This window comes from Heliconius melpomene, chromosome 9, assembly GCF_056956725.1.
Source record: "Heliconius melpomene rosina isolate 202511_hmr_F chromosome 9, ASM5695672v1, whole genome shotgun sequence".
Taxonomy (NCBI): Eukaryota; Metazoa; Arthropoda; class Insecta; order Lepidoptera; family Nymphalidae; genus Heliconius; species Heliconius melpomene.
The window spans coordinates 601,510-618,659 of record NC_140397.1 but is presented as its reverse complement, the minus strand read 5'-3'; the positions used below and the strand labels follow the sequence as shown (position 1 = coordinate 618,659).

The following is a 17,150-nucleotide window of genomic DNA, read 5'->3' as shown; positions in this document are numbered from 1 at the left end:
TTTATAATTGTTTTTAATCGTAAATTAATTTATTAAATTAAATTTTAAATTAATTAATTTAAATTAAATATTATGATGTTGCTATATATTATTGTTTTAATACACTTGTGTGGTTTTGCAGCAAATGAGCATAATAGCGGGCAACATGGCGATGTACCTGGAGTGCCTCGCGCCCGAGGCCCTCGGCCCCCTCAGCGCGTGCAGCGCGTGGCTGAGCGCTCTCGAAACGTTGCTGCGCGCCCTCGCCTTACACGCGCCTCCTGAGCCAGCGCCCGCGCTGCGCCTCTGCGCCGCTGCCCTTCGTCTCCCCTCTGCGCCCCACCACCGCGCCCTCCTCCCCCCCGCCTCCGAGCTGGCAGCGCTCGCCCTCCGCGCCTCCCCCCTCCCTCTGCGCCTCGCCACGGAGCTGTGCGCCGCCGCAGCGCGCGCCTTTCCGCGCGACCGCGACAAGCTGCTGCTATGCCGCGTGCTCGTGTACGAGTTGCTGCACGCGCTTCGCAATAAGACGCCGCTGTCTACGCTGCCCGACGAGAACCTGTTCGTGCTGCTGCAGTTCGTGCTGCAGGGGCATGGGGTGCTGCTGCTGCTGCCTCCGCAGTTGGAGGCGAGATGTGCTGATTTGTTGGCTGGGGCCGGTGCGAGTGCTGGTGAGCTCGGTGCAGCGCCAGTGGATTGTATGAGACCGCATTTACCTGATATGCTCGATTTGCTACATGATCCGCATCTCCTTAATAAAATCAAGGTACCTCATTTATTTTAAAATTCCTGATATGATTATAATTCATGTCATAAATATTCTGAAAAAGGTCATGTATAGGAAGGATGATAACATTTTTTATTATGAAGGATAATATGAAAGAGGTATGTTACACTACAATAGAAATAATAAAGTAACATTACTTGCAGGGGTCAGTCTCCAAGTCAATAGTTAACCGTAATCTAGTCAGTCTGAACGAGGACACGCTGGGAGCGATAGTGAAGGGCGGCATCGCCCAATACGTAGCCATGGAGCTGGCGCTAGAACAGAACAGAGCTAAACAACATGCAAGACATCCTCTGCCATGGTTGTCTTCTACGTTGCCCGGGTAATGAACCATTATCACATATTAGATTGGAGCTAGGCCGAAATTTGTAATATTTCTTTCTGCCATGACTGATCTAATGTCCGATAACTTAATATTTAATTTTATAGTCTTCAAAAGTTGGGCGTCCGATAGCCTTATCCAATATCCCAGCACTCAGTTTAAATTAAGAGGTTATTTCAAGTTTTACCCTAGTCAATGTTAAATAAATATTTATTAAACGTTTTAAAATTATTTTTGTCCATTAATATATCATATTATCAAACACTAACATAGAATAAAATAAAGTTTCCTACCGATTGAACAATTACGATGACCACATAGTGATTATTTTAACTCCTATTAGTTCCTGTGCTTATGCGCCTGAAGATGGCCTACATGGTATCGCTTGTGCAAATACCTTACACTTTAAAACTTATTTTACACAATTTTCATATGTCATTTATGTACACGCTAATACAACATACTGGTAGGTATCCACGAATGCAATAATTAGCAATTAATATTTTAAATTTATTTCTCAATGTATCAGGTCGCGCGACATAACAGAGTGCGTGGGGCGCGTGCGCCAGGTGTCGTGGGTGGTGCTGGGCGCGCTGGCCAACGCGCGCCACCACCCGCTGCAGCTGCCCGTGCCGCTGGATGCCACCTGCCATCTTACTGACCTTGTTCAGGTGACACTACCACTATCTTATCTTTTATGTTGCTTTATCTTCGGCAGTGAGGATTTCTTGAGTGGCGGATCTTCACACCGCATTTTATCTTACTAGAGTGGAGAAACGAAGATAATTTGTTTTAAAGAGGTCTGTTAAATGGTTTTGTTCATAGTGAAACAAGGCAACAATGTTTGGCAACAAGTCGTTGTATTTTTGTTACTAAAAATAATATAAACCAAAACCAAAAGACCAAAAAGAAGAAGCAAAACCTAATTCTGTATATACATAGTTTCACACTTTTATAATAGAATAATTATTCTACAGACAATAATGTCATCCTACATCGATCAAACGCCTGAATCCAAATCGACACAAGACGGTACACCCGCAGGAGGTGTGCGCATGAACGCTCTCTGCGCCTCTTTTGTGCTATGTCAGCTGTGGACGTTGTACGCGCAACGAGCTGCACCGGAGCTGCTGCTACACTTCTGGTGCAAGCTGGTGCCGACGCTGACACAGCTTACACATGCTACAAAGCTGGTGAGTCTTTTTTCTTTTGTTATTTGAAACATTGGGAAGAATGAGACGGAGGAAAAGAGGAGGGTGCCAAGATTGCATCAGATCTAATGATGCATTTTTGATGCAAGCTTATTTAGTTATTTTATTTAGTAATTTAATTTTAAGAGGCATATCCCTGGATATGATATGATATTCTCCTGAGAAAAGAATGTGAAATTAGGACTAAAGTTGGGGAGTTACGGTGGGCTTCCTCAAACAAATTAATGCCCTTGGCTCGATGAGGCCAAAATTGAAGAAAAATAAGTACAAAATTTTAATAACAATTTTGTTGGTATTACCTACTTTAATTCAGTTAAATTTTCTTAGCTTGCAGAAACAGTGAACCTTCACTTCTTAAGTCTTCTAGAATCTTTGCTGGAATGTAACTCGACGGTGCTCAACAAATTGCTGCCTTTATGGACGCCAATATTACATTCACCGCTTTTTAATGTAAGTCAGCTGTATTCCGCACACAGCAGGGTAGGCAGAGGCAACCTACTGTTAAGACCTAACCTTAGCGTCTAACCTTTAGGTTAGCCTCTAACGCGCTCGCTAAGCCTTAAGTTTGATATACTCAGTCGCTAAGTTAATCTTTTAGCCTTAAGTTTGCATTTTTCGTAAGAAACTTCGTCCCCTTTGTATTTTCAGACCTCTTGTGTTGAGTGGCGAAACTTAATGTCGCGATTTGTCTTGTTATCGAGTCGAGTGGGTAGTGAACGTACATCAATCACGACTACAATTAGACTAGTGGCATTTAGTAAGATATTTCTCCGCCATGTAAATGTTTCACGTAAATTGTAAATATTATAATATATATTATTGTAATATACAATTACATAAATGTAATTTGGTAAACCACACAGATGCCGCGTCACGTCGCTCAACGATTAGAAGCGTGCAGAGAAATGAAACCGGAAGTAGTGACCACACCCTCTCCCCCCACCACTAGTGGGTTACTACCGTCACTGGGGTCACCAACGTCACTAGGGTCACCGACATCATTGGCGTCACTAGCCGCCGCGAGGGAGCATAGGCGTCTATATAGATTGCTAACCAAGCTGGCGCAATTAGAAATGCAACCGCATTCGTTTTATTTTATATAGATTAGCTGTGGTCAAATGGAATTATAAAAAAAACGTATATGACACGTAACAGCGCTGACCACAGGGGTAGAGGATTACGTTAAATCGATTATTGTCGTCATATAATATAGAATTTCTCAATAAATGGTTTATTCAACATTCAAAATGTCTCTAATGAAATTAAATTAATGAAATTAAATTAAAGAGTGGAATCTAAATTATTTTTAACTACACAGTTTTTAGCTAGAGATTAACGCTTCACGCTCTATCCTGTACGTAGTATCCTGTGTTCGTTCCTTAGTTCGTATCCTGTGTCCAAAGTAAGGGGAGGGAACCTGGAAAGCTAGTATTAAGACACTCCGACACCCCTTAATACACTTCCGTTTCCCATATTCCGTCAAATTCTTGAGGCATTGTGTATTGAGCATTTATTTTTTTATACACCTATCGGCAAAAATAAATGTATTTTGCATGATTGATTTCATAACTTAACAACATTTTGTAATAAATTAACTATTAATTATAGTGTCAAAGTTTGCTTGATCATTGAATCTAGACGATAGTAGTTAATGTTCTCATTAACTCTAGTATCAAGACTATCTTTTCAGCAACTACCCCCCGAATTCGAATGAAGCCAAAAAAATAATTTAATTTCTGGATAACATGTTCTATTCCAGTTCAATTAAAAACATAGAGTTGTTGTTATTTCACAATTGACAGAAGATTATTGATATGATATGAATGTATTATATATAGTAAATATTATTTATATTTTGTTGTATATTTTATTATAATAATTGTCTATTGATTTTAGATATTGTTATATATTGTGTGAATAAAGGTTCGAAAACTTTTAGCGTTTTATTTTATTATCTCCATTTGTAAATGATTGGATTTGTAACTTAATTACACTAGAATGATATAAGATATATAAGATTCGTGGTGCCAGTCTGATGAAACGAGGTACATATACGCCCAATATTAATAATGTATCTTCTATCTCCAGTTAACGTCTATCTCGTACTGTCCGACGTATCTATCCAATCACTAACCTGCATGCCTACCTCCATCTCTGTCTATTTCAATCTATGGTAGCAATTTTTGGATTAGGATTGGTTATTAACATTGGGCGATAGATGAAACGTGGAGCAAAACAAAGATAGGAAATAAAACTAATACTATAAAAATATTTAATAAACAAACAAATATATAATTAAAATATAATTAACAATCTAAGCTATCTCAATATTATTTAAATTAATTTCTTCTACATTTTTGGTCACTGAGAAGCATGATCTTTAACATGACACAAAGTAAATTTATTAAAGGATACCTAATTAAGAACAAGTTCAACGATAAATTATAATTACAGTAAGTAAGTATAATATAAAAGTGAGAGATAAAGTTTATGAATACAAGATTTGATAATTAATAATACACTATCAAAAATTATTATTCGACAATATTAAAAATAATTATTTAAAACGTTTGTAGGAAGATGTATAATATATGAGATTTACTAGTAATCTAAGCACATTTGCACGTTATATTTACATAAATTTATGTCAAATGAAAAATATTTTTTTAGTATGTAAAATGATGAATTTATGTAAAATGAAAAATTGTTTATTTTAACATGAAAAATAATTAATAAAAGCAACAACTTTTAGATATAACTTTTAAACAATATTATGTGACTTACGAATTCCATATATCGATGGTGCACTGCCTATACTTCCTAACTTTTTCATTTTAAATGCACACCTACTACACTATTGAAATATATATGAATATAATATAATTTATAAACCATATATTAATATTATTTGAAATAATAAAAATAATAACATTTTTAATTTGTCAAGAAATAAAACGTGTTAATAAAATTTTGTCAGTTGGATCTTATTGGCACTTCGCCGTCGATATGTATTTAATATGGACATTATTAAGTGTAAAGATAGCATCATTTTAAGTTGAAAATGGTTTCATTTGATACTCTAACTTTTAGTATCATCATGACCTTCCGTTTTGCATTATATATATATATATATATACAGGGTGTCCCCTGGGACAATTGATACTCTCTTTCGTTTTATTGAATACTCTCTTTCGTTTTATCGTTGACTCCTGAGTCAACGATAAAACGAAACTAGGTGATAGACCAAGTCATGACAGTTATGAGAAAAATATATAAAAAAATCTTTGTCATGTATTTTTCATATCATATTGATTTTAAAAAATATCGGAAAAACCGACACCCTGTGATGGTTTTTCAAGTCCCAGGACGACAAATATTATTCTTTCTTCTTTTTCTTTTCTGTAATGTAATCATGAGTAACCCTTCTGTGAATTACAGCTTATTGAAACATACCTGCATCAGTTTTCAATAAAATGTGGTGTTTTTGCCAAACATTAAATTCAAAATATTGATCCTGAAAGAATCCCGTTTTTTTTCTTTTGAGATAAAGAGACCTAAACTAATAAAATTCGTTTAAACAAAATGCCCCTTATGTTTACCCTGTATAAAAACTATATATTTTTCTTTTTATTAATATATAATATTAATATCTAAAATTAGATAACAAAATTAATTCTAAAAGAATTACAGTTTATTGACTATGTGTACTTGTTTAAATCAATTAATACGATTAAAGTATATTTTAATACTCAATATAGCTTTTCGAACATCAAAAATGTATCTTATATAAATTTCCTAATCGGATAATATCAAATATAATAAAGAATGTTTAAAAGTTAAATTTGAAAATGGTAAAATTTCTAATTTTAATTATTTAGCACTTAAGGACATAACAAAGAGTATTAAATAAATTATTATAATAAATAAAAAATGAGTTACAACAAAAACAATTTGAACTTGGCAACACCATTACAGTAACTAATCGATATTAATTAATCTATGCAACAGCTAGTTTTATATTTCGTTAACTCTTTTTATGATAATAGTCAAAATTCAGTCAATGGCATTATCCTAAGTAGGCGGTGGATGAATTATTCTTCACAATCTTCTTCTTCCTCCTCCTCTTCTTCTTCTTCGTCATCATAATCTACCAATTCTTCTCTTAGGTCTGTAAAAAAAGGATGTTTTGCATCTGGACTCTTATATTATCTATAATATAAAAAGAGAAAAAATATACTATTCATTAGAGATAAATATTCAACCTCTTCTACCTTTTGCTGGTACGCAAAAATATTTGGGAATTCGCTGCTTGTGGTTTCATCTATTCTAAAAAAATTACAGTGCATATACTTATAATATATAATTCAAAGCATTGCACAAAAAATATATAACGAATGATAACCTACCTTCCACAACTCGACGTCCTACCACTTGTACCCAAAATCACCCCGAGGACCTAAAGCGTACCCATTGTTGGCGAACATGGGAAAATTTTTCTTCACCTCTGAGTTCAAAAAAGGAGCTACCTTACTTTTGGCTATTTTTATGGGTCGACTTTTGACTACATGATACTCAATTTGGGATTTCGCTTTAGGATAGGAAAATGGCTGGGAGTATGTGGACAGGGGGAGTTCATTTATTGAGGGGATTGGGTCACTTTTTATTGCAGATTCTGGGTTTTCGTATAAATTTTGCAATTGAATATTCTCTTGAGGCAGGGAGTATGTGGACAGGGGGAGTTTGTTTACTGAGGAGATTGGGTCACTTTTTATCGCAGACTCGGGGTTTTCGTATAAATTTTGCAATTGAATACTCTCTTGAGGCTGGATTACACCGGATTCTGAAAGCAGGGAGATTTTAGGAATCCTTCATTTACATAGGAAGGGTGTGACTTGGAAGAGAAGGAAGATCAGATTGGTGTTGAAGTAAATAGGATAAATTTTTGGCCGAAATAATAAAAAAATCGTGTTCTCACATTAAAAATGAACTCGAAATGCTGTTGATTCTTTAAGATGATGCAAAAGAATGGAATAGGTGTTGTAAAAGTTAAAGCAAGCATGCAGTATCACTACTTCTATTGTATTATATAGTATAGGAAGGTGTGAGTCAGTCAAAATAAGTGAGATGTCGAGTCAGAAGTCAAGTTACGAGTCGAGTCATAGAAAAATAACAATATTTAACAAAAAATAATTTTATTAAATAATTCTCGTTCCATATTAACTTATTTTGAGACATCGCACTTATCGTTAGTTAGGTGTTTACTTAATTTTTGTCTGACAAAACAAATGTTGCCAACAAAAATGAGTGAAGTGAGATTTTTTATAAATATTACTTAAAATCGTAAAAAAATCATGTAAAAAATATATCACAAATAATCCTAATGCGAGTTAACTATTATAATTATTTACATAATATTTGTTGATACTGGAAGTAGAAGAAGAGTGGGATCTACAGAACAGAAATAAAGAAGTGAAAAGAAGAGAAACAATCATTTAAATTAATATAAATAGGAAAAAAATTAAAATATTTTTCCAATAGCAACAAATACATTGGATTTACGTACATACGCTTATACTTGCACCATCGGTCCTATAAGATTAATATTTTTTATGATTGTTATTCTTGAAAGCCAAACTAAATTATCTATTGATACTCCAAAATTAAATTCAAAAACTTTTTAAATGTCTTTAAATTGCATAAAATAAAAAAAATGAAAGTTCTAAAATACCAAAAAAATTAACAAAATGTCTAAAAACCAAGTAATTTTTCTTAATTTTTGTAAGAAACCGATGGCAAGTGTATCTGAAAGCTTATGTTACTAGTTCTGGTATTCCGACTGGTAGTACTCTTGTTGTTCTGGCGCGGCCTTATACTCTTCGTATTGAGTACCTTCGTGAGAGGCGTCTTGGGGCTTGTTGGCGGCGAGGCCGGCGGCTGCGGCCTTGGCGGCTGCCTCGGCGGCGTTCGCTTGAGCTTGCTGGGCAGCGGCCTGTAGATTGAAACAAATGTTTTGTGTGTCTTCTTGTTTATATTTCTTGTAATATCATATAAGGACTATCCTATATAAATTTTAAAATATATATCTCGGCAAATAATCATAACTTCTAAAAAGGAGACATCTGATATTAAAAATTATTAATTAATTAATATTAATTAATTGACAGTCAATCAATTTTTTTTACATGATGTGTTTGACCAATACTTTTTCGGACGTTCAGGTACAATTATTTTTTTTTTCAAATATCTTTAATAAACAATAACTCTTACCTGAGCTTTCCTAGCAGCAGCTTGGGTAGCCTCGAAATCAATCCTGACTCCCTTCAACTGTTCTTGCAGTGTCTGCAGTCTCTGTCTGGCTGCGCCCACCATGGCGGTCTGGGCGCCCAACTCTCCGGCAGCTTGAGAGGCAGCTTCATTTGCGTTTTCTGATGTAGCTTGGGCGGCGTTTAAGGCAGCTTGGATTACGTTCACCTAAGGTTATTAACGAAAATGTTAATGAAAAATTATTGTTTACAAAGACCGTAAGGCTACTTGGCGCAGTGGGACAGTGTCTGGCTGCAAAGGCGACGGTTATGGATTGGATCTCCGCTCACGCTACCTCCGGTTCCACTACGCAATACGCAATGTCTAGAAATTTTGCCAGAAAGTGGAAAATGCGCTGCTATACCTATGAGGGAAACTGTGAAGCTTAAAAATGAAGGCAAAATATTTTTCCACTATTTGCCGAATTCTGGAAGCATTGCGTCTTGTGTGGCAGAACTCTACGCCGTAATATGCCTCGACACCAGAGTGAAGAAATGGAAATATAAACGTAAATAAATATTTCGCTTCCTCGAGTGGGGATCGAACCCACAACCGTCGCGTTACAGTCACACCCTTGTGCCGCTGCATCACGACGGTTTAAATACCGAGAAAGGTATTATAAATATAAATATTCCAGTATTTGATTTACAACCATAACTAATGCACTTATTTATTATTAGATCTTACATAAAACCTACCAAAAAAGTATTTAACTATTTTTAAACGTCGACCGTCGCTATCGTAACACTTTAACAATCAAACGCAAAAAATACATAATTCTATACAAATTTCCGAACTAAAAAGCGTGTAGACACAGATAAAGCTAGATCCAAAAACTAATATACTTACAAAAACTATATAATAACCTTATCCTTATTTAAATGATAAATCAATTGAAAATTCTAAATAATCTATTGAAAGATATAATTAAAAACGTGTCAAAAACGTTTCTGTGTCACGTTTATTGGAGCGTGACATTACATCAATAGGAATTGACCGAACTCTACTGAGCTGTATGTCTTTGTATCTAATATGAAGAAATAATAACTTATAGTTGTATCTTTGTAATTGATCATTTATTTTGTAATATATATAAATAAGACTATTATGACCTAATGATATAGTTCTTATACGCCGCACTATTGGGAAGTGGGTTCGAATCGACTTATAAAAAAAATCTATACAGGTATGATCCGCTTAAAATATTATTTTATATTTTAATATTAATTTAAGATTGTTTTAAGGGAGGTACAAAAGTGAGTTACGGCACTCCGCTGCCCACGCACAGTCCCGTTTTTGTGTAGACAGACAGCAGTGTTAAGACATGTTTCGTTACTTAAGTAACGGAACATGTCTTAAATTAATTTGAAACATTGTATGTTGAGTGGCGGAAGTCAACAACCGCGAGTGGGTATCGAACCCACTATAGTCGCGTATAGTCAGTGAGGCACTATGTCGTCATTAATATAATTTAAATCAATTTCCTTTATTTAGTTATATTTCACCAAGTTTGAGCAACGGTTGCGATACTATGTCGCAAAGTATTTAAGATTTTTTGCATCTTTGCAACAATCAGGTGCAATCAACGCTATGATATTGAAATGTTTTTTTTTAATCGTTACAAAAGTTTTTTATAAGATATTTTTAAGAAAAGTTGGTTAGAATTAAAAGTTATAATTGATTTCTTAATTTAAGTAAGTACTTTATATATTTGTAAATATTTTTAATGTTGGCTTATTATTAGAAGGAATGCCTATTTTTCTTTTAAATGTTAAAATAAAAATGAGTATGTATACGAGTATGTATTTTGTTTCACTATATGTTATTCGTTAATAAAGGCGTTGCCTATTTTGGCCTAATGGATTAATTTTTAGCATTTTCCATTAAGTATTTAGTCATTATAACAGACGATGTTTATAGGATTCCTATTAAAATAAATAAATTAAAATTATATTATGTCTTTTACTTATTTAACTTGACAAATGAAATATTTAATATTTTCATTTCTCCGCTCATTTCGCAATACCAAATTTGACGGAATATGGGGAACGTTTCTTAATGGGTTCCCAGATTCCCTCTGTGGAACTGAGTGTGGAACTTAAAGCTTTTGAACTTAAATGGGCAACTTAAATACACAAACGTCGTTTCCGTCACTCCCCATAATAGTATCAACAACAAAAAATAAAAATTACATAAAAACATTTACTTCGCAATTTACATAACAACCACAATGCCATCACGTTTTATTTATTATAGAAAATAAATTTAATAACGGAATTGGGGCAACACTTACGTAAATTAATCGATGCCTTTCGATATTTGCTTCATTTTACGTTTTACGTTCTACGCAACGAGTTTCAAATCTAACTACGGTTTTATGGTTTATTTATTGTTATGAAAGTTTTGTAAAATACTTAGTTATAATTTATTTTTACCCGACTGCGCGAAGCTAAGTGAAGGGTAGTGTGTTTAATAATTTATGTACGTAATGTATGATTCTTACATAAATTAATCCAGCAGAGTAGTGATCTGACGCCATATTGTCAAAATAAAAATAATAAGAATCGACTAACCATTAAAATAATCGTCGAATTATAAATTTTTAATGATTTAAATATGTATAAACAATTATATTAATATTTCTTATTTATACGTCAAAATCAAATCAAAGTCACCCAGAACCGAAGACTAAAAAAACCCAGGAGAATAAAAACTCTTCATCAAAATTAAATTAATAAACAAATTTCCACTGCACCACTGTGGTGGTGGTGGTGGTGGCGACTGGAAGTATATCTAATATTTATTCAAAGTTACATCTCTTGTAACATTTATATTGTGTTGTGATGCGTGAAAACTATATAAGCATGAAAGAAATTTGTATGAACTATTAATATATAACCAATTTAATTGGATAAAAAGGTGTATATTGGTAACTAATAATGTAAATTCCGATTCCTAATATTTTTTTGGAATTATTGGCTTTTTCCTAACTATTGAAATACCTGGTGCATAGCTTGTTGGGCGGCCTGGGCAGCAGCTTGAGCTGCCCGTTTAGCTTGTTGCAGCTGCATCTCCTCTCCTTGTAGACCGACCTTCGCGTCCCGCACTTGCTGTTCCAACCCTGATAAGATAACCTGTTTCCCTGCGAGCGCTGCTTGCGCGGTCGCACTCGACTGAGCTGCTGACTGCGCCAAAGTATTCTTGGCTACATACGCTGCCTGATAAGCTGCAGCTTGCTGGTTGCCAAGAGCGGTTTTGGCTTGATTAGCTGATCCTACAGCTATCGTTCTCAAGCCACTGCCTCGACTGAAACCTTTTTTAGCAGAGTTTCCTCCAGTAGCAGCGGCCTGTACGTCTTGGATGTAGGCGTCGTAATGACTGGCGGACTCCGCTGGTTCTCTGGCCTGATTTGATTTTGAGCCATCGTAGTCGTAGTTGTATTCGGCTCTCTGTTGAGAGTTCTGTTGGTTGATCGGTGCTGACGAGACGAAGGCGAGCGTCCCTGGGAAGAGAAAAATGTTTAAGTAATTTAGGAACACAATTCTCTGTTTCACTTTTCATCCATTTAGAACCCATTTCTTGTCATAAAATGAACCTGACTTTACTAAGTTATTATTTTATAATATCCCAAACAATAATATTTACACGCCTATTAAAATAAATGAATATTAATAACATTAATTATAGCTATGTTTACACAATACTATTGATATGGCCTATCATCCGACCTGATGTACCGTGACGTCGGTAACGCAGTGGTTCGGAAGTGCACACGTAGTTCCGACCGTCTTAGATAACACTTATGAATGAATTGTTTCGCACCATTTCACTAAAACGACGCGTAATTCGCGTGTCTTGTATTGTTCGTCCCGTTACGTGGAAGGTGCGTTGGTTTTGGTAACTAGTTCATTGTATATATTGATTGATTTGAATGAAATTTATTGGAAGAATGTATTAAGTTAGTAGTTTATAGATCACTCGTGGGCCAGGGTCACAAGAATGGCACAAGAGGAAGTGCGCTCATCCTATTTAGCTAACACGGTTCTGAGGGTTGACGTGAATGGCAAGAAATCTCCTGTCATTAGGTAGTATGGAGGTCTCATAAAGGTCATTCTTGGTCCTTTTCTGTTTTTATTGGTTTTTCAGTTGGAAAGAATGTGCTAATATTATTTGCTGATGATACTTATTGATTTTTATAATAAAAAGACGACAAAACAAATATGACGAAATAAATAATGCTCTGTCGAAAGTAATACATTGATTTAGTGTTAATAACTTACTATTGAATAGTAAAAACACTAAATGTATAATTGTCAAACCACATAAAAATAAATAAAGCAGAATAAAGCAGCTCTTTAATGGTGAGGCCTGGGATCCCTTTGATTCAACGGTATTTCTCGGTATGACCATTAACACCGAACTGCAGCGGGGACCTCAGCAGCTTTTATGGCTAAAATCTAACAATTAAGTGACATGGAAATAGATCGCCTTGTTGACTTGAGCTACTTTCACAGTATTTTATTCTAATGGCATTCTACTTTGGGGCAATGCATACACACGAAACACAGTATCAAAGATACTGAAGGAAGGTCACGTAAAAAGCATGAGGACCCTCTCCGGAGGGCATGTATGAAGAGGTTGATGACAGTGGTCGAGGCGAAAGAAGAATGTAGAGTCCATAGGGTTTGGCGCCCCGTTCTCTCTGACTAACCCGCTAGGGATAGAGCGTGAAGCTGTGTATGTATGTATGTAGTATTACAACGATTACGATTAGCGCAATTAACAACACTACAGTAATCTATAAAGTCGTGTTAAACAATATTTTGTATTACATTTATATTACTTTAATAAAAATATTTACTCATAACATCAGTTAATGTAATAATCTATGAAATTACTCAATTAATTATTATATCGCTCACAGTATGTATTTTATGTAGTGTTGTAATATAACGAAAACATTCCATATCGAGTCTCACTTTTGAGTTCACTCAAGCTTTTTTGTCTTGTTATCGAATATACAGAATGTTCTCTTTGAAAAATAGGTAAATGTATCAACGCCTGAAGTTGCCAAATAATACTTTTTTAATGATGATCACAATGATCACATTCAGTAAAGTGCGTTTTTAAATTCGTCACTAAACGCAATAACGTAAATATGGCTGAAAAATGGCAACACTAATATACGACTATAGAGAAATTTTCTGTAAATATATTAAATATAAAGTATTGATTTTCTTGAGGTAACCTTTCAATACAAGTTCAAAGGTACTCGTAACATTATCCTTCCGACGCGACGTTCTGACATGTGTGAGAAAGTCATATCAAATTACATTATATAAATAACAAACCGCAACCTATTGTTTTACAAATATACAAATGATTGATATATTTTTTTAAAATAAAAAAGTTGTGTACGTAAACGTACATTAATATAACTCTAGTTCATTAGAATTAACAGTCGGGATCTAAAATTCATCGAGCCCCATAAAATTTAAATGGACCCGATTGTTAATCATAATGAACTATTGGATTTGTTTTTTACTTTTTAGATTTATGCAGTAGGGTTATATGTTTTTTTTTTATTATTTTTCAATTTGTAAGAGAACTTATGAATGTCCAATGATAACGTCAATTATATGTTTTTTTATAGAGTCATAACACCGGGTTCCCAGGTCCCCTTAGCCTATCCTAAGTGTGCGAGATACAGTGTGAAGCTAAAAAAAATATTCTTTATAAAATTCATAGAATGGGACACTCAATCTAGCTAGCTAGTTAGTTAACTAGATCATATCAGAGTCTTTCTTTATTTTTTTCACCATTCCTAAAGCTATTGATGTCAAGTCTCAAGTCAAGATATTGATATATTTTAGTTACCTCTAGAATTAGTCAATAACGTTCATAAGAAATACATTTTCTAATTCTAATTCGAATTTATAGAAACTTATTTTTTAAATAATAAATTATTAAATTGTAAATTTGATCGAATTAATTTCAACACGTCCAGATTATAACTTGTTACATTACTTTATTTTCAGTTTCAAACTTTATTCCACACTGCAGACTGATCTCATAGTTGAGGGCGGTTAATAACGGGACCTACTGTCACTCCGTTCTCCATTACCAGTTTAGCGGCGGAACTTAACGCCGCGCTTAAAGTAACATTTTTAATTATCTATACCTGTATTGTTATATAGCAAAAATACTAATAATATAGTATGTTTTTTATATAAAAATGTAATAAAAAGCAAAATTGAATTAATTGTGAGTAAAATAGTAGTAATGTTTAAATGGGTCCCGACTGTTAATCCTAATGATTTTTTTATGCAGTTTGAGAATAAGTAATGAATGTACAATGATATAAAATTTTGTTATACGTTTTTTATCATATATAGTTTTCTCTATTTATATTTAAAACTACGAAATTTACTAAATAATATTATTTTACCAAAGATGGCTTTTAGAAAAATATTTAAAAATATGTATAATTTGAAATAATTATAAAATTACTAAATATAATATTAAATGTTATTATTAAAATACAAATTTAAATACTCACCAACGCACAACAAAACCGTAAAAGACTTCATTTCCAGTTGAACTGAAAACACAATTTTTGATTATTAACACTATTTTTTCATAAAAAAAAATATTTTACTAGAAAAAAAAGGAATAAAAAATCACTAAAAAACACTGTATACCTTCCAAAACTTTCACAGAATAATTGTTTATTTGGTGTTGGGGTCCAAAGTACCCCTAGCTCGAGTGGTGAGGCAATGTGCTGAGTTACCGAGAGCATTCCTATTTATAGAGAATGTTCAACTGCAACCGTCCACAGTTAGATAAGTTCCAAGAGCTGCATTGTTTTTTTGAATCACGATATTTTTGCGTTATTTATTGTTGTGCCTTTGAAAATCCTAAATCCACAATTTATAGTGATGTAATTATCTTATTATAATTTATAGTTTTAATTTGTTTCGTTATGGTGATAACTGGTTGATTTGACCTAGTTTTCTTCTTTCTATAAAAATAATGTTTCTGTTCAATAATTAAAAAGACATTTTCGTTTTTACTTATTGTAGTTATTAAGTAATCTCTCTCTTTTAAAATGTATATACTAAACTTTTTAGGGTATAGATATTTACTATGCATTTACATAATAAATGTGAACTAATATATATATTTTTAATTTCTAACTAAGTATTATTTAACTTCAATCCAATTTAAAAAAATTCTAAAATTGTTTATTATTTAAATGTTGTATCAGCACCAATAGTGTACCAAGGGTGCAAAGTGACGCAAAATTATATCATTTGATAGATATTGTTGTAATTACAAATAGACGACAAATTACTTTGCATTACATTTGTGTATTTAATCTTTTTGGTGATGTCACAATTGAATTTGTGGCGAATATTAATTTGTGTAGTGTTACAGAGAATATTTAGTGGTAAGTCACTCCGTTGTCGTTTGCTTAGAGACAGTGTAATAGACAATGTCTTACTCACTCGTATTACTTGTGACTATTAACTTTTTTAAATTTTATTCATATTCACGTAGCAGGGTAGTAACATTTCTTCTTTTTCCACTTTCCGCCTGAATTATAGACATTGTATAGAGACGAAACTCACCGCCGATTTGTCGCAGGAATTAGTGGAATTATAAAAATATTTGTAGACATTATCCTTATGTATATTTCTACTCTCTACATTCAGAGAGAGAGAGAGAGTTGAGAGTTCAATGGGGTCATAGGGTACACCATAATCGTTATTTAAGAAAATTATACGTGTCATTTGTTTCATTTTATTTACAACGTTTGACAATAAATGAATAATTTTCTATACTTTAATAAGCAAATATGCCTTCGTAGATTTGTAATGAATAGTGAGAAAATCTTCTTCCTCTATAATAATTTACATTACCGAACATAGGAAATGTTAAGGTTATGATCATTTTAAACTGAAAGTTACACAAACAAATAGTTAATGCAAAGTTATAATTAAAGCGCATAATAATATGTATAACACGAGTACTCTACCTACGTCTACATGGCTATATAGATACAGATACTTACTAGTATTACTCTACCTGGAGAACAGAGTGTTTAAACACTACTAATTCATAGAATCTAGTGTCTCTTATGTGGAACAAAAAGCTTACCTAGATTGTTAACTAGACCATAGCAGATTCTTTCTTTATTTATTTATTAGATATAAAACCTATAAAATTTTAACGTAGTGAGATTAGAATCCGCGCCTCTGGGAAACAGTCCAAGCTCTCTGACCACTAAGCCATACGTTCTCGTCAACCTACGTCGAAATTTTTATACGCTTGTTAAAACTTATTTATGTTGTTAGTATCCAACCCAACGATAATTGCGCAGAATTATTATTTGGAGAGAATGATATTTATTAATTATTCTAAAATTTTTAAAGTATTAAAATTCAATGAAAAATTTACTATACTTAGAAAGAAAAATACTTATTTAGAAAACGTATAACATTATTTTTTTATTTTTGTGACCATCCCTAAAGCTATTTACGTCAATTCT

The 17,150-nt window shown here is 33.5% G+C and overlaps 2 protein-coding genes across 9 annotated transcripts in view; one reads left to right on the top strand and one right to left on the bottom strand.

Moving 5' to 3' along the window:
• The window catches only part of unc79 (UNC-79 domain-containing protein), a 36,874-nt gene extending 32,641 nt beyond the window's left edge, over positions 1-4,233 (top strand). For all 6 annotated transcript variants that reach the window (XM_085189804.1, XM_085189806.1, XM_085189805.1 and 3 more), the window contains 6 exons: positions 122-742; positions 907-1,085; positions 1,615-1,756; positions 2,063-2,278; positions 2,624-2,746; positions 3,160-4,233. In XM_085189804.1, the coding sequence (XP_085045930.1) occupies positions 122-742; positions 907-1,085; positions 1,615-1,756; positions 2,063-2,278; positions 2,624-2,746; positions 3,160-3,399 (1,521 nt within the window). In that variant the 3' untranslated portion in view covers positions 3,400-4,233. The remainder of the gene's footprint in view (positions 1-121; positions 743-906; positions 1,086-1,614; positions 1,757-2,062; positions 2,279-2,623; positions 2,747-3,159) is intronic.
• Positions 4,234-4,551: 318 nt separating this feature from the next.
• On the bottom strand, positions 4,552-15,412 carry LOC146536093 (uncharacterized). Of its 3 annotated transcripts, none has more exons than XM_085189808.1 (7): positions 15,301-15,411; positions 15,159-15,200; positions 11,602-12,101; positions 8,564-8,767; positions 8,186-8,285; positions 6,703-7,136; positions 4,552-6,464 (listed from the first exon to the last, which is right to left on the bottom strand). In XM_085189808.1, the coding sequence occupies exons 2-6, from the start codon at positions 15,187-15,189 to the stop codon at positions 6,721-6,723; spliced, it is 1,251 nt and encodes a 416-aa protein (XP_085045934.1). In that variant the 5' UTR covers positions 15,190-15,200; positions 15,301-15,411; the 3' UTR covers positions 4,552-6,464; positions 6,703-6,720. The 3 variants fall into 3 exon arrangements, with proteins under 3 accessions (XP_085045934.1, XP_085045937.1, XP_085045936.1); XM_085189811.1 differs by lacking the exon at positions 4,552-6,464 and adding an exon at positions 7,860-7,885 and having other exon boundaries at positions 7,048-7,136; XM_085189810.1 differs by lacking the exons at positions 4,552-6,464; positions 6,703-7,136 and having other exon boundaries at positions 7,924-8,285; positions 15,301-15,412.
• Positions 15,413-17,150: the final 1,738 nt, after the last annotated feature.